This window comes from Galleria mellonella, unplaced genomic scaffold, assembly GCF_026898425.1.
Source record: "Galleria mellonella isolate WM207_F2 unplaced genomic scaffold, CSIRO_AGI_GalMel_v1 utg284, whole genome shotgun sequence".
NCBI classification, from domain to species: domain Eukaryota; kingdom Metazoa; phylum Arthropoda; class Insecta; order Lepidoptera; family Pyralidae; genus Galleria; species Galleria mellonella.
In genome coordinates this window covers 164,475-190,123 of record NW_026442065.1, presented here as the reverse complement: position 1 = coordinate 190,123, position 25,649 = coordinate 164,475, and the positions used below count along the sequence as shown (strand labels likewise).

The 25,649-nt window shown below is 36.0% G+C and overlaps 2 protein-coding genes across 7 annotated transcripts in view; one reads left to right on the top strand and one right to left on the bottom strand.

The window, feature by feature from the left end:
• The first annotated feature begins 935 nt into the window (after positions 1-935).
• On the top strand, positions 936-7,819 carry LOC113509219 (serine/threonine-protein kinase VRK1-like). Its single transcript, XM_052895559.1, has 6 exons — positions 936-1,338; positions 1,495-1,564; positions 2,042-2,238; positions 2,949-3,165; positions 4,580-4,753; positions 4,974-7,819. The coding sequence occupies exons 1-6, from the start codon at positions 1,114-1,116 to the stop codon at positions 5,783-5,785; spliced, it is 1,695 nt and encodes a 564-aa protein (XP_052751519.1). The 5' UTR covers positions 936-1,113; the 3' UTR covers positions 5,786-7,819.
• A 12,181-nt stretch (positions 7,820-20,000) lies between these two features.
• LOC113516157 (insulin receptor substrate 2) overlaps positions 20,001-25,649 on the bottom strand; it is a 45,208-nt gene continuing 39,559 nt past the window's right edge. For 4 of the 6 annotated variants that reach the window (XM_052895552.1, XM_052895554.1, XM_052895555.1 and 1 more), the window contains 5 exons: positions 25,010-25,207; positions 23,548-23,860; positions 22,317-22,845; positions 21,420-21,641; positions 20,001-20,378 (listed from right to left, as the gene is read on the bottom strand). In XM_052895552.1, the coding sequence (XP_052751512.1) occupies positions 20,134-20,378; positions 21,420-21,641; positions 22,317-22,845; positions 23,548-23,860; positions 25,010-25,207 (1,507 nt within the window). In that variant the 3' untranslated portion in view covers positions 20,001-20,133. The remainder of the gene's footprint in view (positions 20,379-21,419; positions 21,642-22,316; positions 22,846-23,547; positions 23,861-25,009; positions 25,208-25,649) is intronic. The other 2 variants (XM_052895553.1, XM_052895557.1) reach the window with 1 other exon arrangement.

Here is a 25,649-nt window from a genome sequence, read left to right as displayed (position 1 = left end):
CTGCTAGGTCTGTCCATTAAAAAGACGCAGAAGTATGTTCTTGGGAGGTCAATTCTTTTGTCAAAACCTTTAAATGTTTTAAAATTTGTATATGACCTAAATGCACCAAACGAAATATATAAGAGGGGTATTTTTATGACATGAAATTGATATGGTAACTCCGCCTACATTATGGATTGGCTAGGTACGATGAGATATGATAGATGAAGAGAAATCACGTTGACTTATCGTGACTAATTAACTGAAGTGATTTACGGAAAACATTACCACAACTTACAAAAACTGCGTAAAAGTCAACCTGATAGTCTCCTTTTGGTCCATTTTAAAATCAAAATAAAAAATTTGCAATATTTCATCAGATCTCACTAAAAAGAGACATTATTGAATAATTTAAAATAAAAAAATAAGGTATTAAATTAAGTAGTATCAAATATGATAATAAAACACTATATAACGCCATAAATTAAATAGTGAGATGATGGGTTAACAATACACGTAGCTTGAGTATCACAGGTACTATCCTTTAATTTATAGCTTGAATTAAATACAAATCCTTAACTTAGTAAGACTATATCGAAAGATACGAATCTATTACGTCTAATGTCGCTAGTAAGTAACAATAAACAAAAAAGCTAGAATGTCTGTCTCTGTTCTGCAAATAGTAATAAATTTGTATTTGAACTACCGTCGTCCAGTTGCATGATAGTTTAAATGGACCTTAAACTGTTGACATTTTAGATACCATGAGACAAAGATGTCATGATGTGATCTCAACGAACACAGACAAAGAAATCTTATATCTAGCATCATCGATAAAAATGCAGTGTTTCTTCCAACTTTAACATTGGCAAATTCATCGATACCCCGATGGAACTATAATAAAAAAAAACCTTCCTGCTGTCAATTTGACGTCAGTGTCATTTGTCATTGTCAAATTTTAACTTGGCTTGTGTATCAACAACGACGCTTCGTCGTCCGACTATTTTCCGTTATCATTTTAGTTTCCATTACTATTTTTATTAATTTTTTAAAACGAAATAGAGAATTTTATTAAAATTGACAGGCAATCTTGTTCTTATATTGTTAAAACTCATAAACATAACCTAAAACAAAATGAGCGGTAGAGTTAAGAAACCTGCAGCACCAAAGAAAAAAGCCAATGGGTATAAGATGCCATCCCCTATCGCTACTGGTGAAGTGATCCATGATACTATAGGGAAAAAGAAATGGCGTATAGGCCCTTCAATTGGTGTCGGTGGCTTTGGGGAGATATACTCGGCTTGTGATCACGAGAGCTCGCCCAAGAAGGGGTCCAATTATCCTTTCGTTGTGAAAATTGTAAGTATAAATAAGTAAATCATTGTTGCTTATTTGTCAATATGAAATTCTTATAGTTACTATCATCTTATTACAGTTATTTTCTTATTTAACTTCAAAATTGAAACCTTTATATATTTAATTAATTTTAATTCATTATTGTTATATTTTTGACAGGAACCACATGAAAATGGGCCATTATTTGTTGAAAAACATTTCTATTGTCGAAATGCCAATAAAGATGACAGTGAGTACATTTTAAATATTTAAATAGGTTTTTGAAACTATTTCATTTTATTATTTGTATTTGGAAATCATTTAATATACTTTGTTAAAGAATGTAATTCCCCGACAGCTTGATCTCAATATCTATAGTACAAGTTTCATGTATTATGTAGTATATTTCATTGAATATAATAAAATAGTAACCAAGTTTTCAGTTGAAATTTTTGTACAAGCAAAGTCCAAATGAAATTAGTGACAAATCAAAACATCAGGTCATTTATCTTTTTTTTTTTATTTAATTTCTTTAAATATTAGCGAACTATGGTTCCAGTCAATTATTAATTTTTTTTTACACTTTCATTGAGTTCTATTGAAACATACTGGTATTAGATGGCGCTATATAATGCCTGCAGTAATTATTGTTAGAATGTAAAGTGAATAATAAAAAAAAATTTAAGTTTAGTGTTGCATATTCTAACTTGATTCTGTTAATGTTTAGTTGCGAAATTCATGAAGACCAAGAAATTGAATAGCCTTGGTATGCCAACATATTTTGGGAATGGTTCACATGAGTACAAAGGCGAAAAGTATAGATACTTAGTACTAGAGAGATATGGGAAAGATGTGTGGAGTCTTTTCAAGGACTGCAGAAGAAGTTTCCCATCGGCCACTGTATTCCAATTGGGTTTGCAAATGGTAAAAATATTTTCTTGTAATAAATTATTTATGAACCTTTGCTCATGGAATAAAGGAAATGGTCAATATTTCTTTAAAGAATCTGTACTAATTTCTAAATGTTAAAGTGTGTTTGTTTATTTGTTACCTCTTGACATTTAAATGACTTAATTAATTATAACTTTAATATGCAGATAGTAGCGGGACTGGAGGACATAGGTAGTTATTTAACTTGGTCACACAAATTTGCCTTTAATAAGTAGTTTGTAAATAAATTATTAAATGATTAATAATTAGTATTGTAGATAGAGGATTTTGTTTTTTATTATCTAAATATAATATTAAAATAAGATAATAAGTTGACCAGAGCTAAATAAATCACAGTCTGTTATGTATTTTATTTATAATTTTTGCTGCTTTATCTAAACTTCTATACTAGTATTTTAAACGAGAAAGATTTGATTGGTTGTTGTAATGGATAAACTCAAGACTTCTCAACCAATTTAAATTAATTAATATAATAATAAATTAATTTAAAAACACTTTCACCTACAGAAAACTGCATTGTCAGTGAGTAACATAGGCTATATAACTATTTTCAAAAATTACCTTTACTCATGCAAATGTAGGCTAGATCACTAGATTATTATATTTTTGCTTGCTTGCTGCTGCAAGGAGGATAAAATTGGTGTTATTATATGACACTTCATTATTTTTTTATTATATTTCAGTTAGATGTCCTAGAATACATACACAGCCGAGGATATGTCCATGCAGATATCAAAGGTGCCAACATTCTGATGGGGCTACAGAAAGGCACAGAGAACCAAGCTTACCTCGTGGACTTTGGCTTAGCAAGTCGCGTCACTGATAAGGAGTTTAAACCAGACCCGAAATGTGCGCATAATGGAACAATTGAATACACAAGCAGAGACGCACATTTAGGAGGTGATTGTATATAATTTTCCTGTTTTCTTTTAATAAATAAAAGGCAAATTTGCTCATAATATTGTGGTATACCCTGATAGGAAACCAACAAGTGATGATAGATGGGATGAAGTCTGGACAGTTAGTCTATTATAACAATTTCATCATAAATTAATCACTATGTTTTTCAAAGGAGGCCTTATAGACACCAGAGGGAGACACTTGTATAAAAGTCGTTTGCTTGGGTACTTCTATCCCATTTGTGCTTCAACCGTAATGCAGTTGTGTTTGCATGACTGTGTTTTGGTTTAAAGGATAAGATATGGCAGTAAATTTACAGGGTACAGAGGAATAACATCTGAGTCCTCAGAAATGGCAATGCATGGGGGTATCATGGGTGAAACAGTATACTCTGTTATGTCCATGGTACTGCTCATGTCTATAGGCGACAGTTACCACTTTCCATCAGGTGGGCCGTCAGCTTGTTTGCCATTCTAAGTTGTATAAAAAAAAATCTTGACTTATGACCATACAAACTTGACAGACCTGATGATTTACCTCTATATGAAGATAGATATCATATCAACCTTTAACTGTCCACTGCTGAACATAAGCCTCCCCTTTGGGGGGCTTTTGCCAGTAGTTGCCACGCTTGGCAGGTGGATTGACAATTGCAGTTAGGCTGCAGAGATGTTTTAAGAGGGACGCTGCTATGCACCCTCGCCCTTCCTTAATCACCTCTTACTTTGGAAAGGAAGAGGTAACCTATTCTGTACTGGGACCACACAGCCTATATGAAGATAGATATAACAGGGTCAAATTCCTGTTATATCAGCCACAGACATATACAGGCTACATTTGTGTTCTATTTTTTTTATACCACTGAGGTGGCAAACAAGCATACGGCCCACCTGATGGTACGTGGTTACCGTAGCCTATGAACACCTGCAATAACAGAGGCATTACGCGTGCGTTGCCGACCCTGAAGAAACCCCTTTACCCCCCTTTTGAAGAATCCCATGCTGTAGTCTCTTGGGAAAACCTCGGCAGGGAGCTCATTCCACAACCTGAGTGTTCATGGGAGGAAACATCTCTGAAACCGCGCAGTATGCGACCATTGAGGCTGTAAGACATGAGGATTAACTCCCGATGGCCAGCCGTACGATGGTAGAAAGTGGCTGTAGGCATCATATTGAACAATTCCTCTGAGCACAATCCATTGTACAGGCAGTAGAAAACGCAGAGTGAGGCAAAATCTCTCCTAAGATTTTAGTTACGCTATTTTGCCAATTTTGCATGCTCATGAGTTTTTCTTACTTTATTATACATACATACATTGTTACTACTATCCATCAGGTAGACATTCAGCTTATTTGCACATTTTAAGTTGCATAAGAAAAACTCGTTATCATCTTAGCCAATTATTGTATTTTAGTGCCTACAATGAGAGGGGACCTAGAGATCTTAGGTTACAACATGCTGCAGTGGTTGATAGGGGAACTACCCTGGGAGAAATCTTTGAAACAACCCAAAATAGTCCAAAACATGAAGGAGGCGTTCATGAAGAATGTACGAGCGAATATCGCCAAACAATACAGTAATGTACCAGGTGGGTTTCTTTGGTGTTTTATTGTTACTAAAAGATTTTCTTCTTTTTGAGGTTAACCTTGCATGATGGTATATTAGCGAGCTTCCTGTAGGTGTAATGAAAGGCAGTCTAAGAACTCTTGACACCAGAGTGCGCCATTCTCACAAAAATAGTGGTAGTATTGGATATTACTTAAATTTTATATATGAAAAATAATTTGATTTTTTTCTTAATCTTTCAGAACCCCTAATTAAATACTTAGAATACATAAACACATTGAAACCCAAAGACACACCAGATTACACAAAGTGCCGGCAACTGTTCGAAAATTATCTCAAAAGTGAGGGTAAAACGAGAAATAGCAAATTGGAGTTCAGTCCTGGTAAAAAAGGGAAACAGAGTAAAACTGCTAAAATCGTGGCTGAAGACAGTGATGTTGATGAAGTGGAGGAGAAAGAAGCAAAAGGAAAAGGCAAGAAACCTAATGGAGTAATTGCTAAAGCTAAGAGAGCTCGGAAACCAAAGGTCATAGAGTCCAGTCCTGAATCAGATAATTGTGAAAATGAAGAACCAGAATCAGAAGATGGCACAGAAAAAGAAGTTAAAAAGAAGGTAAGGAAGCCGAAAAATAATAAGAGGAAATCAACTGAACCATCTGTTGTAGTTAAAGTTAAGAAAACCAAATTAGCACCAAAAGCGACACCGCCAGCCAAGAAAAACCACGCGAATATAGCAACGCAGACGTCAATCATCATCGAAAAGCGTAAGAGAAGCCCTCGACAGGTCTCATTTGATAGTCCTGTATGTGAAATAATCGGAAATAAAAAGCAGAACATTTCCAAAGAAAGTGATTCCATTAATACGAGCGGAGACATCTTTGATGATTCATTTACGATTGAAGAGAAAAAAGTTAAAAAGAAACGAAAACTGCTGTCGAATCAGGAAATTATCGTAAAGAGGGTAGTTAAGAAAAAAGTGACAACAACACAACCAAAATCAAAGTCTTGGAAGGACACTCCCACTATTATGAATGGACGGTCGCCCCCTAAATAGTACTGTAGAACGTCACTTTGTACGGTTGTGATGTTTTATTGAATTCCCTGTCAATTTGTACTTATATTGTGCCAATATTATACCGCTGATTTATTATGAACAGCTATAATATTCATAATTTAATCAAGTTTAAACATTTGAATGATTTAGTTGTAAAATATTTGATTGATATTATTTATAATTTTTAATTTTAAATAAAGTACTTTTTTGTATTAGCGATTTTGCTAGTTGAACAGTTCAAAATTGCATGGAATTGAAAAATTAATTATTCCTCACTTGTTACAGCTATACTTGATATGTTTGTATATTTTAAATTCCACGTTAGTAAACTATGTTAATAATTATAGTCACAAAAAACTCAAAGCTTCTAAATGTCATTCTTGTTTCATAAGAGCAACAGTAGCAACGGACGACGACGTAAAACAGCGCGCGATGATATCTCATTGACAGTTAGTCATAATGATTCATTTGGATTGTTGGAACTAGCGAATCCGCTAACAGATATTAGATGAGAACTTAGATGCATATCACAGTTGGATCAATGAGTCGTGTCGTCGTCGACCGACCGACCTTCCCCTTGGAAACCATCGTGATTAATTCTTGTTGAATTCATCACGATGGGCTAACTGATCTTCTTGCTCACCTATCATCCCTCACCCCGCCAGTGTATACCGATAGTGCAAAGTATTTAGAATCTTGTCTATTAAAACTATAGTTATATATATATATATATATATATATATATATATATATATATAACTTAGAATGGCAAACAAGTTGACGGCCCACCTGATGGAAAGTGGTAACCGTCGCCTATAGACATGAGCAGTACCATGGACATAATAGAGTATACTGTTTCGCCCACAATACCCCCCATGCGTTGCCATTCCTGAGGACTCAGGTGTTATTCCTCTGTACCCAGTAAATTCACGCCATATCCCACCCTTCAAACCAAAACACAGCTATGCAAACACAACTGCATTACATTCTAGAATAAAGTATTTACAAACCATTATTTTAAAATTGATTATAAATCTCCATTTACATACATTTCCAAATAATGTCGTTGTTCATGAAATCTATAAAATATGACAAGAGATCACGTATCATATTTTAATCCCCTTTATTTAAGAGACTCGTGTATGTTTTTTTTTCGTTTATTTATTTTTAAAAGTGACTTATGTGTAATATAATTTCATTATAATAATTACAATATACATTTATTATTATCTAATAATATAAGCCGAACCAGTAAAATAATCTAAAATGGCGGATTTTCGGACCAACCTTACTGGTTGACAGAAAAACATATATTGTTTAAGATATAATAATTATCTTGGCTTATTAATTTTACTATTTTTTATATTATTTTAATATAAAATATCCAAACAAATGAATAAATAAGCATAAATATTCGAAAACTTAACTAACCCGACAGACGTCGTACTCTCGAGTCTTCGTTTCAAGTTTGTATTGGAAAAGTAAAATAAAATTTTTGACTTCATAAGAACTTTTCTCGGACTGTAACAAATATTCGATAAAAAAATTACCAAATTGGTCCTGCCGTTTTCGAATTTTGCGCTTAGCAACATATTCAGCGATTTATTTTTATAATAAAATATTGGAATTTGATAGCTTTAGAATATTTTCTGATAATTCGTCTCGAGAGTTTCAGTACACTATATATACATGAGTGAAGATGCACAATATAATAAGTAGAGGACACGACTGACGCTGCCATTTTAGATTACTTTAATTTTTGGCGGGAATTGTATCAAATTTAATGTCACCATAATTACATTGTGAAATAATTTTAGATGGAGATTATAAACACTCGACCGCTCAATAAGGTCTTGTTAATGTATTATAATTACGTTACATACGTTGTTATTCATTAATTACGAATAAATGTTGAGGTTATGCTGTAGCCATCTTGACAGCTTCTTGTTGCATTTTGTTTGTCATGCTGATGTTGAGTGTTCAATTGAGTGATCATTTTATATTTTTAATGTGTATAATAAACAGTATTTCGTATGGCTTGTTTCATTATTAATAACATTTATTTTCATTACCTTTAACTAGAAATTTCTTTTTTATGATAATGAAATGGTAACCCCACCTGCACTATCGGTGGCGGTCTAGAAACTTTTTGGTATTAAAGTTGAAGAGTTTCAATCAATAAAATCAGATTTTTCTCTTTGTGAATAAATATAAGACCACAAAGTGGCAATCAGGATTTATACATGGAAAAACAACAGACATCACAAGAGTATGCAGTAGCGTCCTTAGCATACTAAACACCCTCACATGGGGTGGAAAGGGATTATTAGTACTGAGGATCTAGCAATCCCATTATTTAAAAAAAGCACCCTCATATGGATTATCATAATATATGCAGGATTAAATTGAAATCATTAGCACCTCATTTTCTCGATTCAAGATTTTTATCATTTCTTTGGGAGAATATGCTCAATTGTACTGAGAACACTTGGAATGGAAAGGCTGCTAATGATTTCAATACTTACAAATCTAATAGTAGGTGACAGTCGAAATAATCAAACAAATGCGCAAATCCAAAGCTTTTATTTTTATTTACAATATAATCGTAATATGAAAGTAAACAAAATGTAACGTACTAAAAAAATTAGATTTAGAAATGTAATAATGAAACGCCGGCCAGTACGGGCGAATCATTGCGAGAATACGAGCGTACATTGTGATATTACAATTTCAAAGGGGCGCCAACGCGTTGCCCGTTGGCGGCCGCATACGTTTGCAAGTTACAAAAGCTAAACTACGCCTAAACGTACGTCTGTGGAGTGATGCACTAGAGCTAGACGACCGTGCGTGTAGCGAGCCGCGTTCACAACGCGCGCGCTTACTCCGTTTTATCTACAGTGGCAGTACAACAGCGACCAAGCTATCATTGACTAAAACAAAAACAGTAGCACCATTTGTAAAAAAATATAATTTTTCTCCAAACACAACAGAAACCGTCGGCGGTACTCCCGTCTCCAGCGCAGAGTTTGATCGGCCCTAGCGGACGGCGGCGCGGGCCGCGCGTCGTCGCACGCGTTCGCACGCGTTCACACGCGTCCGCACGCGGCCGCGCCGTGCGCCCTCGCAGCATAACGTGTCGAGTTCAACCGTACACACTAAACATACCTATACTATTGTATAAACTGTTCTAGGTATTACATAATTTACTTACTATTTATTTATCTTATAAAACCACTATTTACGCCGTTACAGGAACATTTTTATGCAAAAATCTGTTTTAACTTGCAATGGGACTAGTATAGATTTTATAAAACCTCCATCCGCCATGGTGGCCGCCACGTGTGGAGTTCAGTAATTTGTATAATTAACATTTATATAAGGCCGCATTCACACTAGCTTTCGATGTCGCAAATACAAGTCTAACCAATGTAAATGAAGCCAACACTCCTTTTAGAATATGCTATAACAATTTTTTATAATATCTCATTTTTAACCTGTTTTGTGACCTTGCAATGTGTACCGACATTTTGTATGTTTCCTATAAAATTATAGATAAGTATAATTATAATTTATTTAACAATTGACTGTAGGTATATGTGGCATATTTTAAAAGGAGATTCTATTCGTACTATAACCATTAGACTACTCTCTTAGGGGCGAATTCATTAATTATATCACATCGAGCTTCTCCAATAACAATCCCTCCTCTACACAGTGGTACGTGTGTGCGTGTATGAGCCACACAAACGGTCACGGTCACGTGCACACATGTATCACTCGTTCACTTTACAAACAGCTAATGTACAATATATTACAAACTCTCAACGTCATTTCAGTCAAATCATACTTTATTTGAGACTGATGCGACGTCACCAATCCTCTGACATTCGACTATGACGTAATTAACGGATGACCCCTTATTCTTCCCCCCCACTACACTTAATCTAGTGTTTAAACTCAACACGTCTTACGCTAACTGGAATAAAAGTAAGTGTATATTATATATATAATAATTATAATATTATCTATGTCTAACATGGTACTACATAATTGCGAGGTGGCACTAGCTATTTGCGTAACGGCTTCCCTAGTACGGCTACCAGGTCGTCGTAATGTGCGATACGGTCTAGCTTTTTTTATAATAAAAACTTTTAAAACCTTTAAAAAAAAACATATTAAATAGTAGCAGTATTAATTTATCCACAATAAAAAAAGACAAAGGAAAAAAGCCATACAACTTAATCTTCAGAAAAAAAAATTAAATATTTGTCTACAACTATAGACTATATATTTTTATATTAAAATAAATATTATAATTATTGTTTTTTTTTAATATTATATTTACTATAAAAAACGAGTAAATATTTTGTCACGACAATAAACAGATTAAATAAAATAAAAATAAAATATGAAAATGTTGGTCAAAATGTATAAGACTTTAAACTTAACCACATAACCACAGAATTATATAAAAATTGATTGAATATCGTTATAAGCTGTAGAACTACTTATTTGTCCATTCACAAAACCAGTATTAAAACTCTTTGTTTACATATGTCAATTCATAAAAACCTACATATACATATATATACATATACATAATGCAGAATGTCACAATTGATGAAATATTTCTGTGTTAATATTTTAAAACCTCATTTGTGTCCTAAGGAGGTATTACAATTCTATTGCTTTAAACGTAGCAATAAGCTATCATACCATTAAATATTAATTTGTTTTGTGAGTGCCTAACTCCTCATAACAGGCTATACTAGATTGAAGACCAGGCGATCGCTTTATGTGACAATTAATATTTATTTATTTATTTAATAAAAACATTTCAAAACAGTTATTGATTCTATATGAAAATACTTCGGCATTATTGGAGCTAGTCTGAGCTAATATTTCGTATTAATAAATTTTGAAAAACAAATTAGGTACCTAACAATTAGATAAATAACAAGGAGTTACCATAAGTATTTTCTAGTCTACATCTTAAAGTCACTTTAATCGAAACATAATGGTTATAGCCTAATAAGTGATTGAATTCAATTGAATAACACTAATCAAGGTGTAATGCAAAATTATCGTATCTATTTTATAGTATTTTATATTTTCTTCCTGCAGCTATATATATATATATATATAATACGGATTAGGACGGATACTGGCAAAGATTACATATATAGATCCGTCAGTATTCTACGATTTTTACTGTATATATATATATATATATATATATATATATATATATATATATATATATAATATACAATAAAAAGGACACATATAAAATACATACAACATAAATAATACTTTGCCATATATATGTACAAACAACGAATGCTGACAACCAATTGTTTCTAATTCAGAATACCGTCAGTACGCACATTACGACGCCTAGACACGGTTGAACTACAGAAAATACAGGCTTGGCCCGAGAGTATATCATCTAACACAAGACAATAACACACAATAGTCAATTACAATTGCTGATGGATTGTACTACGCTACGATACGATACGATACGATACGATACAATACCTTCAGAATACACACTTGAACATTAAACAAAAATTCCGTACATAGCTTTGGAAAACTCGCGTCTTGGGACTTTGTAGTACTTCCGCATGCTACGTCACATTGTCGGATCGCTTTTTCGTTCGCTCTAAAACTGTACTAATTCTGAAGCTCAACTAACAATTGTATGACAAAAATCATCTTTCAACACGACTTTTAGCCTCGTAACGTGTCTTACAGTCGTGTGACACGACTTCTAATCGTATAACGTGACTTTTAGTCGTTACGTAGTCGCGCTTCGGAAGCAGCACTTACACAATATACACACTTACGAATTCTTTACAACAAACCATTGTGCTGATACTTTCTGCCCTTACATTATATAGATAGAGCATCGAGCCTCAAAAAACGGGTCAACTTTTTGTCAGCCAGTTGTCAAATTAGCTGACTCTTGAGAAGGGATTGTTAGTAATGGAGACTGAGAATCCCATTGCTATCAATATACCCAAACCAGGTCGACCTCCTCGCGAAACCATCATGGTTAATTCCTGATGGATTCATCATGATGGGCTAACTGGCCTGTTTTCATTCTCATCTGTCACCCTTCACTGGTGCTCCGCCAGTGTATCCCGTTAGCGCAGGCGGGGTTACGACAGCAATTTCGTCCACCAAAAAAAAAAAATTAGCTGACTAATTTTTTTTATCAGTGTTCTATACATTTACGCATACAATATATTTCGACGTATTATTTAAAAAACAAAACGAGTGTTTACGCATTAAAAAGATGCAGAAATTGTAAGACAAAATAAATATAGACGTTACAAAGACATCACTAATAACTATTCATCACGCAAAATTGTATAAAAAAAAAAAAGTCGATCCGTTTTTCTCGATGCATTTGTATGGAGACACTCTATTTATATAATCTAAGTTTGTGATCATACATTTTATTAAAGCTTATATAGTTACATATGATATAGTTGTTGCCCATGGCGGGGGATGAAAGCCTATACAAGCGACGCGTCGGCCGGTTCGTTCTACAAATAGACTTTCACACCCGTTTGGGCTTGCGCGGGAATTCACAATAAATATTTTTTTTTTTTTAATATAAATTTGGTGTTGACTCAGTCAGGCATTATGTGTACAGGTCCCTTTCATTCTTATTTTTATATTATACTTTAACGGGGGCGGCAAAAAGCATAATTTAACTATGAAACTAAGCTATTAATGTTTTTAGGATGTATTTGAACACACACGAGACTAGTCAATTCGCTCCAGTGTCGCGGAATGTAGCGTCTATTTTCATTAATCTCTCTACATACGGGTGCGTCGAATAATATATTTAAAAATATTTGGCGCACATATAACAGATTAATTGCACTTATGTAAATAATAATATGTATTCCTCGGTACTATGTATATTAGTTATTACACAACGATTATCTATAGCTATTCTTTTTTTTCTTTCTAATTTACCACAAAATGAAGTCAATTCTACATGATCCGTACAACGAATAAATATAACGAAATATTGTATTTTATTAATAGATCTTTACAACGAAATTTATCGTTAATATAATAAATAAGAAAATAATAATAATAACCACCTTGTGTCTAAAATGTCAACATTGTTTGCTTTATACAATATTACAATAATTTGGATGTACCTATATATAAACAGATTTGTCGTCGGCTTGAACACATAATTCACGCAGGTAAAACAATAGCCGAGCCTGTTCCTTAGGAGAGACAATAAGTCTATGTATTTAAATAATTATACATCAATTAAATTAATAATATCAGGGGAAGGTACTGAAGGATCTGTAACACGTAACGTAACACGAGGCTATTATAGTATCATATGTATGTGTAACAAATACCAACTGTATGCATTGCCGTGTCGTCCAGGCATAGAATAGGCCAGCTCTTCCTTTCCAGTGGCTGTCGTAAGAGGCGACTAAGGGAGCGCGAGGGATGGGCTGCAGCGTCCCTCTTGCAACATTTCCAAAGCCTAACTGCGGTTGCCAAACTGCTTGCCAAGCGTGGCAACTATTGGTAACTCCCCCTCCCTCCAAAGGGCTAGGCTTATGTTCAGCATGTTCAAATGTTATTGTTAATTTTTTTTATTAATTTAAAAATTAAAACGTAAATATTGACTTGCCATTGTGTAACGAGATCTGTTACATAAAGTGTTAGTTAATAAAGAAATATAATAATATAATATATATTCATAATATAAATATCTATTTTAGAAAAACTAAAAATTTGTTTTTTTTATCTTTTTTTTAGCAACTCGAAATGGCAACAAGCTGGCAACCCACCTAATGGTAAGCGGTAACCATCGACTATAGACTTGAACAAAACCAATATTACTTTAAATCGATAACGTGACCGCACATTTAGTGCGAAAGGTTAATAATTCCATATTTTATATTTATTTTTCGATTACTTCCCTCAGTACAAACTTTTCGTCTATTTATAAGACATATGATACTGTAATAACGTCTAAAAAAACAATATTGATACAGATTTACACGTTCATGTTCGTAAAATTAGTTTGAACGACCGCAGGTGCTCAGTGAATTCCTAATAACAGACTCGGATGACACTTAACACTCGACTACTGATTATTTTTAAACACTTCGAAACTTTGCAAACTATAATAACTGAATTCTGGATTATTGCAAATCTTTTTCATAATTATAAAAAATATAATTAAAAGATTTCTTATCCTCCATATCTCGACTATATGCAGGTGTACATGGGTTTTTAGAGAAAACAATGTAATCCTTTGAAACGACAGTCGAGATATTTAATGAAACAATACACATACACAAATATGTGTACCAAAGTATAAAGCTATGTTGAAAAGCCGTGTGGTCCCGGCATAGAATGAGCCACCCCTTTCTTTCCCGTGGGTATCGAAAAAGTCGACTAGTAGAATATAATGGTCGAGGAATGGGCAGGAGTGCCCCTCTTAAAACATCACCAAAGCCTAACTGCGAGTGGCAACCCTAAAAGGGAAGCCTATGTTAAGCAGTGGTCAGTTAACGGCTGATAATCATGATGACGATGTTAATTATTAATTAAATATTTCAAATGTTCTGAAAAATTTATAGGTCTTTTATAATGATCTTTTTATGTTTAAACCACGAATAGTGAACTTTAGGGTTGGCAGGAAGAAAACGGAGCAAACTTTTGCCCGACAGGGGATATAAAAATAATAAAATATCAGTAAAAAATGGAACATCAAGTAGTCAAGCGTAAGTTGACAAACAATAACAGCGTAGAAATAACTTCATTATAAATTTAATGTCTGGTAAAAATTGCACAATACTATAGCGAACAGAGTATCCTAAGAACACAATAGGTAGTATATTATTAGGGAACATAAACATCTGTGTGTGCTACTTTAGGCCTCTCTCACAACCGTTACATTATGTATATTTATGTTATGTTAAAAGTACACGCCACGCCTGCCCGACAACCGGCTAACATGGTGCCAGTACTTACACATGCACGTGTTTGCACCCCTTTACTCATAAACTGGGATTTAATCTATTCGATAATTCTGAAGTGCCAACCCTAATGCTAATTCCAGATTTAAAATTTTGAATCATTATCTTTCGAGTACTAAATTTAAAATAGTTCCGAATCATATCTGTGTATGTACTATTATAAATTTAGTTCAAACTGGTTTTTTGAGAAACAATTTTAGTGTAATACTAAACTTATATAATTCTAGAGAATGGCGCTTCAGAATGGATTACAGTATGCAGAATTTTATTTAGATGCTTTTTCTTGAAATCCATTTCCCTTCACTTTTATGTAACACAAATAAAAATAAAAAAGTAAGGATAAAAAATTTATGGCCAGACATATTTACAAATAATAAACAGAGAAACAATTTCAAGTCCTTAATAAAAGCATCTTTTGATTGTTTACTATAGTATTCTTTGTAATATTTGTGGTGACTGTCAGTAACACGTTGTTTACAAGTAAAGGGGGTCACCGTTTATTTGAACAATATTTTTTTGCGATTGTTTCAGAGAGTTGTATCCAAGAAGTCGATAGATGAGAAAATCTAAGTAAATTCAACGAATAAAATATGTTATAGTACAATAAAAATATTATGAAGATATTTTACATATTTTAATATATATATATATATATATATATATATATATATATATAGAAACATTTTTGGAGTTAGACTTACAATAACTTCAATATGCTTACGTCACAATATTACTATATGACAGCTGTACAAACTTCGACGCATAGTATAACAATAATTATATTACCATAGTACAAGTAATAAAAAAAATAACGAAATAAATATACGTACAAACGCTGTGACAAATCTGATGTATAACTAACTGTGGCTACAGTCCACAGCGTCGAAGTAACAAAACCAATAATAAGAACTTTCGTGATTCTGATTTCATAAAGAAACTATTGAACCAATTTTGATGAAACTCCCATCATAGGACCAATCTGAAAATATATTCTTTCAAATAATAAAAAGAATTTTTCCAATCGGTTTATAAATTTTACAGTTCTGAGGGACAAACACAAAATAATACAACTAAATTAACAACTCCTCTTTTTTCTGAAGTCGGTTAAAGCGTATTTATAATCTACCAATGCGAACCAGAGACCCGCCCGTTCAGTTTGCAATGATAAAGTGTTTTGCCGTTTTGTTAGGTTTCCGAGCTGCAGACACGTCATTTACTAGGTAAAATAAAAAAAAAATAGATTCAGTAAACAAATAAGTAAACAGATGTTGCTAGCCGAAAAAATCCAAAAGAATGAGTTTATTTTTTGAGAAATTAAAATAATTCACTTACATGGGGCATTTTTAACCATTTACACACAATATTTCTAAACGCATCCAGTTAAGCGAGTTCAAAAAGTGGCAAAAAAAACTTGACTTGTCAGCTCGACTTATAAAAAGTAACCTATAATCCCCCCCCCCCCCATATGGTACGTGTATACCAAATTTTATAGTAATTGGTTACCTTAAAGCGCTAATTAAACCGTTAAAGCGGTAACAAACAAACATACTCAATTTCATTTATAATTTCTTTTACAACACGGAGCAAACGAGCATTCGGCTCACCTGATGGTAAGTGACTACCGCCGCCCATGAGCACCCGTAACACCAGAACTGTCATAGGTGTAAACCGGCCTTTTAAAAAGCAATATGCTCTTTTCTTGAAGGTTATGTTGTCGTATCGGTTCGGAAATACTGCTGCTGGAAGTTGATTCTAAAGAATGGTTGTGCGTTAGAAGAAAATATAATATTAGTATGGACATACAAAATAGAACAAGGAAACTTATTTCACTTATACTTTCAAAATCTTAATTCTTTAGTTATACATCAGAATCGTCAACTACGTCAACGTCAACATGAAATGTCAAAACACGAACGGTCGCGTGGATAATATGTGAAAACATCTCTGCACGTAAGTCTGTTTGTTGCGCCTTGTATATACGGAACCATATAAACAATAGACAGATTGCTCAGTAATCATTTTTATATACAAAATCTTTTACTGAGCATGCTCGCATTTTTTTTTATACAACTTAGAATGACAAACAAGCTGACGGCCCACCTGATGGAAAGTGGTAACCGTCGCCTATAGACACGAGCAGTACCATGGACATAACAGAGTATACTGTTTCGCCCATGATACCCCCCATGCATTGCCATTCCTGAGAACTCGGGTGTTATTCCTCTGTACCCAGTAAATTCACTCCATATCCCACCCTTCAAAACGAAACACAGCCCTGCAAACACAACTGCTTCACGGTTGAAATACGAATGGGAATCGCATATCTAACAAATATTTTGTTCCGAGATTTTTGGCGCGAACTCCAAGTCATTTCACATAATAAACTTGTCACAGTATTTAATTCCGCACGATAAGTTTTAAAGTAACTAAATTATTCGACGCAACCAATGACATTATTAGTAGTATTGGGTAATATATATTTATATATCTATATACATACTGGTCCAATAACGAATATGTTAAAATCCTGTTATCCAAAAAAATAATATCGGATAACAGACTTTAACATGGGAAATAGGTTTATCATGTCCAGAGAAACCCAATATATATATATATATATATATATATATATATATATATATATATATATATATATATATATATATATATATATATATATATATATATATATATATATATATATATATTGGGGGAAACGGATTGTTAGTAATGGAGACTGAGAATCCCATTGCTAGCAATATACCTAACCAAGTCGAGCTCCTCGCGGTTCCCCCTGGAAACTATCATGGTTAATTCCTGATGAATTCATCATGATGGGCTAACTGGCCTGTTTTCATTCTCATCTATCACCCTTCACTGGTGCTCCGCCAGCGTATCCCGTTAGCGCAGGCGGGGTTACCATACCATTTTCAACCATCAAAAAAAAAAATATTGGATCGATATCCGTAATACCCAAGCCTAAATGGTCTAACACGTCATAAAATAAAAAAAATCAAAAATTATACAACTCAGAATGGCAACAAGTTGGCGGCGCCAATTATGTCGGACTTAAAGTAAATAACCATTGCTTATAAACATGAATAGAACAATAAATAACGTAATACATATTTACAATTTACACTGTAAACTGTGACGCCTACGGCGCCCATCGCGACACCATTAATAAGAACTAACTTGTGATGTCATTTTGTATGTAATACTTGCATTGTATTGTACTTTGAAATCTATTTAATATTTAAACTTACCAGCGACAATAGTCGATATAAATAAATAATTATATAAACGTATTCAAAATAAAAAAAAAAATTAAAAACTACATGCAATGCCACTAAAACTAGTTTAATTATATATATATATATATATATATATATATATATATATATATATATATATATATATATATATATAAAATTATTCCCGTATGGTACGCACAGTACCTGCCACACCATCACACCCCATCGACTATTCCCATAGATACAAGGCGACGGCAGACACGACAGAGACGTGACGCAGGGAAGATAGACTGGGCGTGTTACACAATGTAAGCACGTGTGTGTGTCTCTAGAGACCATATTAACAAATCATACTCGATTCCTACTTTCAATATTAGGCAGCGTTTTAATCTGTCTTCACGACTACCCAGTACGAAAACGGTAAATAAATAAACAAATAAATATTTATTTATAAATGAGGTCATACCTATCGGGTATGAAGATAGTAATAAATAGATAAACATATAAAAATAATATACTTAAGCCTTACATTATATACATAGAGGATCCTCAAGAACGGCTCAACTTTTTGTCTCAGCTAATTGTCAAATTAGCTGACTTGTTTTTTATCAATATTCTATTTACGCATAAAATATATCTTGGCGTGTTATTTAATAAATAAAATGTGTGTACGCATAAAAAAGATATAGAAATTATAAAACAAAATAAATATAGAAGTTATAATACAATATATCATGCAAAATTGTATGAAAATGTTAACACGTTTTTCTCGAAGCACTCCTGTGGAGACACTCTATCTATGTATTCTAAGGCTTAAGTTTATGCGTTCATACCGAGGTGTTGCAACGTCGCAATCGTCTGTCAGTTTTCTAAGACAATTGCAAAATTTTCATAATTTCCGATTATTTAAGTGCCTTGCTAGCAAACTAAAACGTAAATCATAGAATACCACTAAAAATTGTGCACCTATTCTATATATTTTGGCTTGGGAATTTTTTGTATACTTTTTTACTATTAGAATCCAAATTTAGTGAGTTCACTAGTAGAGCACTTTTTAAATAATCGAAAATACTGAAAATTGTTTGATTATAATCAATTAGATTTTGATTACAATTAATTAGAAACATTGCAATTATTTACTTGTATTTGAAATATGACAAACAACTGCAATGTTGCCACACTTCGGTAAGGTTTAGTATGAACGCTCTTAAGACTGCCCCAGATGGGATGAGAGACATTAGTCAACTGTTGTCTATGGTGAATTTAGCATTTGACTTGCATACATTTCGCCGCTAACACATGTTAAGTAATTTTTTTCATCTTTTGCAACTTTCCTCGACTTAGGTTTATTTAAATCGAGAAAAAAGTAAATTGTTCTTTTTTTTTAGATAAAGATGAGGTAGATTAAGAACTTAAAAGTGTATATATACAAACTATGTTATGAGAAAATGATGTTACAGGTACCATATTTTTTTTAATGTTTTGTTTTTATTACAATAAAAAGGGGAATAATAGAAAAAAAATCTAATATGTTAACATAATAATAAGAAAAAATAATCAGTATTCTATATAAAACGTTCTCGTGCCAATCAATAATGTTTAAAAATTTTGAGAAAAATGTGATAATGTATCATAAAATCAATTTCGGTTCTATTAATTTTTAAAATGAAACGTATCATCTAAATAAAACTTTTAAAACTGTACTTATATAAAAACGAGGCAAAGGAACTACTACCACACATCTATGCGTGGCCGACGTGATATCACAAACGGTAAACGGGCAACGGTGCCACACAAACGCAGTTTTGAGTATACTTTGTTAATACGATTTCCGATCGTCCGGCTCGTTTCCAGCACAACTCAACACGTCACAAACTTCGGTGTCCAAACTCTGGGCTGCGCTACGGCCGCCGGGGAGGTCGCACGAAACTAAAATCAGCAAAGTCCTCCTTCGCGGCGAACGGGAAGGTTCGCTTTAGGGGTGGATTTTCAAATTCGGCACAGAGAGCTCCCCGGGCCGTCCGCGGGCCGTCCCTGGGCGGCGATGGCCGCAGCGTACCTACGTGCCGTCGGCGGCGTGCAGCTTCTCGCTGCGCAGGAAGTCGATCTGCGTGTAGGTGCGCGGCGCGGCGGCCGCCGGCGCCACGCGCGGCTCCAGGTCCAGCGCCGCGTAGTTGAGCGGCGGCGCCGCGCCGGCCGCCGCGCCGGCCGCCGCCGCCGCCGCCGCCGCCTCCACCACGAACCGCGCCGGCGCCGCGCCGCTCGCGCCCGCCACCACCAGCGGCGCCGCGGGGCCCGCCTCCTCTGTACCGGCACAACACGCTCCAAATTAACATCTTATACCAGTAAATCAACCAATTCATAAACATAAAAAATTAAGTAGGTAAAAATCTTAAAATTCTAATACTTTTTAAAATATATTTGTAAATATAGTCGTTTGACATTTATTAGTCTGACATATGTCAGAATAACTCGTCATTCACTGTCATTTACAGGAAAGTATCAAGATTTACTGTTACAATAAATACTTTAAATTGCTTTTAATTCTTGAAATAATAGCGTAAAATGTTGTTCCTCTTTTCAGGTGAATTGTGTAATATCGATATATTAATAAATTAAGTAAGTAATAAAGTAAAATATAAAACACATTATATATTTAAAATATACAAAAGTTTCTAAATAGAATACAACCAATATTATTTACTGTTAATGTAGCTTTGTATAAGTAAATTTATCAAATATATAAATACACAAATATACAAATAAAAAATAAAATCTGTTTTTTTTTATAATATAAGAAGGGTATATATAATATAGTACATTACTGCAGCGGCCAGCAACTGAGGCATTGATGGATAAACGTGGAAATGTGGGCTGAGGTGTAGCCGAGGCACACACAAGGCTAAGGCTTGTATAATACTTTTCTCAAACAATGCGCGGAAATCAAAAACACAAATTTACTTTTTAAGTTCAATGACGAATAACGAACAATAATAATTTTTCACGCGCCATAATGATCCTTTGTTTTTTTTCAATAAACAGCTTTCTATTTGCAAGCCAGTTCGAAATTTAAATAAAACCTTTTATTAGTTACCTCCTTGGTAGTCATGTTCCGAAGTAAAAGGTCATTCCATTTTTAAATTACAGGACAGATATGAGTTTACATAGTAATTTATCTGGCCGCAAAACACGACAGATATGGATTTTCATACAACTGTTGCCGGCCGCTGCTCGACCAGTACCGCAAGTTCGATTTATCTCGAAGAAGGTTGTCAAAATAATGCTCACATTTCTAAGCATGTTTGAGAAAAATAAAATAACAATGTATCGGGCGGTGCGACTCACGGTGCGGCTGCAGCAGCTGGTGCGGACGCAGCGCGGCGGCGGGGTCGGGCGGCCGCGCCAGCCGCACGTACTGCGGCGACTGCGACACCGCGCTCGTGCTCGCGCTCGTGCTCGTGCTCGTGCTCGCGCCCGCGCTCGTGCCCGCGCCCGCCGGCGGGCTGCGGCGGCCGCACTCCTCGGATAGCTCGCGGACAGTCGACAGGTGCTGCTGCACCGACTCCTCTGTAAGTTTGCGTACGACCACAACCCATTATCAACTGTTGCCCTGAACGTAACACTCGACATGTCCACATTTCGTCGAGCATAGGAGAGGCTACCGCCCCTTGATTTCCTTGTTAGTGATTTTTTATCACCAAGAATCAGGGAACGTTTAAATTCATATTATCGTTTCGCCACCTTTCGATCTTGAAATTTATCTAAATAAGACGGAATAGTTCACCATTGAACCTCATTTTCTACAATCACTTTTATAAAACCATAGAATGAATATAAAAATACAGGGGGGAAAGGGATTGTTAGTAATGGAGACTGAGAATCCCATTGCTAGCAATATACCCAACCAGGTCGACCTCCTCGCAGTTCTCCCTGGAAACTATCATGGTTAATTCCCGATGAATTCATCATGATGGGCTAACTGGCCTGTATTCATTCTCACCTATCTCCCTTCACTGGTGCTCCGCCAGCGTATCCCGTTAGCGCGGGCGGGGTTACCATACCATTTTCACCCATCAAAAAAAAATATATAAAAATACAAAACCATACAAGTCTATTTGAATTAAGATAAGGTGAATTTAAATTCAATAGCCTATCATTATCCAACTCTCGACCATAAGTCTTCTACGAGAAACATCATAATCCTTTCAACCCGTTATAGAGCTCAATGCAAAATGTACTAACCTCGTGCATCTTCAAACATATCAGCTGGATCCAAATCAGGTATCGCAATCGGCAAGTCGGGGGAGAGCGGAAACAACATCTGCGAGCCGAGCGGCGTGCCGGGCTCGCGCTCGCGTTGTCTCTCTCGCTCGCGTTGTCTCTCTCGCTCCCGTTCTCGATCACGCTCTCGCCTCCGCCTGGCTTCCTCGGGCGGCGACACACTTAACGGAACTGAAGGTATTCGAGCCGCAATCGTTATCGGTCGCGTCGGCGCTCTAGTGTAGTTCATCTCGACGTAGCCATCCGGGGTCGCGGCGGGTGACATGGTCACGGTCGGGGTGAGGAGGGCGGCGGGCGTGAGAGGCGTGAGGGGCGTGGGGGGTGTGAGGGGCGAGAGGGGCAGAGTGGGCGGCGAGCGGGGCGCGTCCCCCGGCCGCATCTCCACGTATCCAGTGTTGCGCGGCGACATGTCCACGTACTCGTCCACGGTGGGGCGGTTGCGAAGTTCACTGAAACCGATCACCGAGGGCGGCGTGCGCGCGACCACAACCTGTATCAATAAAATTTTAAATCGATAATTTCTTTCAAGTAATAATTAACTTAGTTATGTTGTTTATATTTGGAATATTATTATGTATACAGAAATAGAGACTGTTGTTAAATAACATTCAATTATTTTTCTGTACTTTATTATGACGTAACCAATAAAAATACTTTGTGCATTATAGATGATCACAAGAAATTATTAATATTACTTATAATGACAGTTGATTAAATTCATATTATCAAGGTAATAAATATTATCGTTTGCATTATTATGTATGAAAGTGTAAAAGTAAACTTCTACATTTCTAAAGCCCTTTTAAAAAATTATCCGGCTCGAAGGACTTAAATAATTTAAAATTTTGTTCTATAAAAGAATGTACTAGAATTTTGACAAAAATAAATATGAAATCTGTTTAGAATCGAGTCCATACTTTTTTTTTACAACACAGGGGGCAAACGAGCATGCGGCTCACCTGATGGTAAGTGACTACCGCCGCCCATGGTCACCCACAACACCTACGGCATTGCAGGTGTGCTGCCGGCCTTTTAAAAAGGAATATGCTCTTTTCTTGAAGGTTGAACCTTCTTCGATGTATAACAGGATCGTATGATATATATACAATAGTGTATAATAAAATAGAAATGTTTCTTTTTGATAACATACGAGTGTGGAGCGTGGAGTGTGCAGTGTGCAGTGCGTGCGTACCTTGGCGGCGGGCGAGTTGGCGGAGAAGTCGAGCTCCATGAGGTCCTCGGCGGAGGCGCGCGGCAGCAGCGGCGCGGACGAGGGGTGCTGGCGGGGCGCGGGCGGCGGCGGCCGGCAGCGCGCGCCCACGCTGTACGCGCGGTGCCGGCCCTCGCTGCGTCCGCCCCCCGCACCGCCCGCACCGCCAGCACCACCCCCGCCACCCCCGCCACCAGCACCGCCGCCGCCCGCCGGCCGCGAGCCCACGCTGTATGCGCGCGGCGGCCGCTCCTCCGACACGATGTGCGACGTCGCCGGCTCCAGCTGGTACTCGCTGCACCGCAATATTCATGCATCCAGAGACGAGGGCAATTAAAAACAACGAAGTGGCAGATATTTTAACTATGATCATTCTATAGTACATAATATTAATCAAAGAAAACATTGAGTAAATTTGCCACCAACACCGTTTACCACAGTTTCGAAAAGTACATTAATTAATTTTGAAAACAACGCACCTAAGAGATTTTAAAGTGGACTCGAAAATAACACAGGGTCTGTCATCCCAATGTTGGTGAACAAATATGAGGGCTTAAATGAAGAATTTTTTTTATACCACTAAGGTGGCAAACAAGCATACAGCCCACCTGATGGTAAGTGGTTACCGGAGCCTATGAAGACCTGCAATACCAGAGGTATTACGCGCGCGTTGCCGACCCTGAAGAAACCTCTTTACCCCCCTTTTGAAGAACCCCATGCTGTAGTCTCTTGGGAATAACAATGAGCTCACTACCTATTTAGTGAGCAATCTTACATACTACCTTCAGTATATACGAAATGCTTAAACTTGGATACTAATTTAAAATAGCTTGCTATAAAAATTTATAACCACATAGTCATGAAATTTTGTAAAAGCAATGATGCGTTAAAACGTGTACAATAATTACTTCTGGAAGTTCAATAATATCATCATATTAGTCGTCAAATGGTCGAGGTATTGGCATCACGTCCCTCTTAAAACATCGCCAAAGCCTAACTGTGATTCCAACCTTGCCAAGCGTGATAACTACCATACCTTCCATACCTTCCTTATGGAAGAGGCCTATGTTCAATAATATATGACCATTCAAACCCCCAGTAAGAGGGGGGAAAGGGATTGCTAGTAATAGGGTCTAACTAACTCATTGCTAGCAATATACCCTATCAGATCGACCTCCATGCGATTCCTCCTGGAAATCATCGTGGTTAACTCTAGTGGAATTCATCACGATGGGCTAACTGACCTGCTTTCATCGTCACCTATCATCCCCCACTGGTGCCCCGCCAGCGTATACCAATTAACAGAGGCGAGGATACCATTACATTATCACCCAATAAAAAAACCCCAGTAAGAGGAACTATCAACAATGGGGCAAATTACGTCGTAAACAGATAGAACAATATAATGGGGCCATAACTCGTGGAAGTATATAAGTACACGTACCTGAACCTCGGGTCCGTGGACGGCGTACCGCTACACACGGACCCGCTGGAGGCTGAAATGAGTCCGGTGGTAGGCTCGTGCGGCGCCATGGGCAGGTAGCCGGACGCGCGCGCGTCGTCGTCCACGCCCAGCGACGACGTCCGCGAGTGCTGCACCGTGAACCCCGCGCCCACTAGCGTACTCCGACCCACCGTGCTACTGAATAATCAAATCAGATTTATAACTATAACGACGGAATTATCTGTCAATTTTCAACAACAATAGAAAAATTCTCAATGTTTCTGAACTATTCATTAAAAAGTACTGGCAGGGAAAGGGATTGTTAGTAATGCTGACTACCAGATCCATTGTTAGCAATATACCTTGCCAGGTCGAACTCCCCGTGATCTCCCCTGGCAACCATCGTGCTGAATTCCAGGTGTATTCGTCACGTTGGGCTAACTGACCTGGCTTTTCATTCTCACCTATCTTTCTTCACTGGTGCCCCGCCAGTGTATAGCTACTATTATTATTAAATAAAAAAAAATACACATAAATGTATCACTAAAAGTTTTGCATCTACTTCGTATTTTGCTTCGGAAGTTTTTAAATAATTTTTGGTCATTAAAATCCAAATTGCCACTAATAAGAATCATATTAT

Bases quoted from the DNA above. Each gene is read 5' to 3' on its own strand.
- LOC113509219 (XM_052895559.1), top strand. From the start codon at position 1,114: ATGAGCGGTAGAGTTAAGAAACCTGCAGCACCAAAGAAAAAAGCCAAT. The intron at 1,339-1,494 runs GTAAGTATAAAT...TATTTTTGACAG, and splicing joins ATCCTTTCGTTGTGAAAATT to GAACCACATGAAAATGGGCC. The intron at 4,754-4,973 runs GTGGGTTTCTTT...TTAATCTTTCAG, and splicing joins ACAATACAGTAATGTACCAG to AACCCCTAATTAAATACTTA.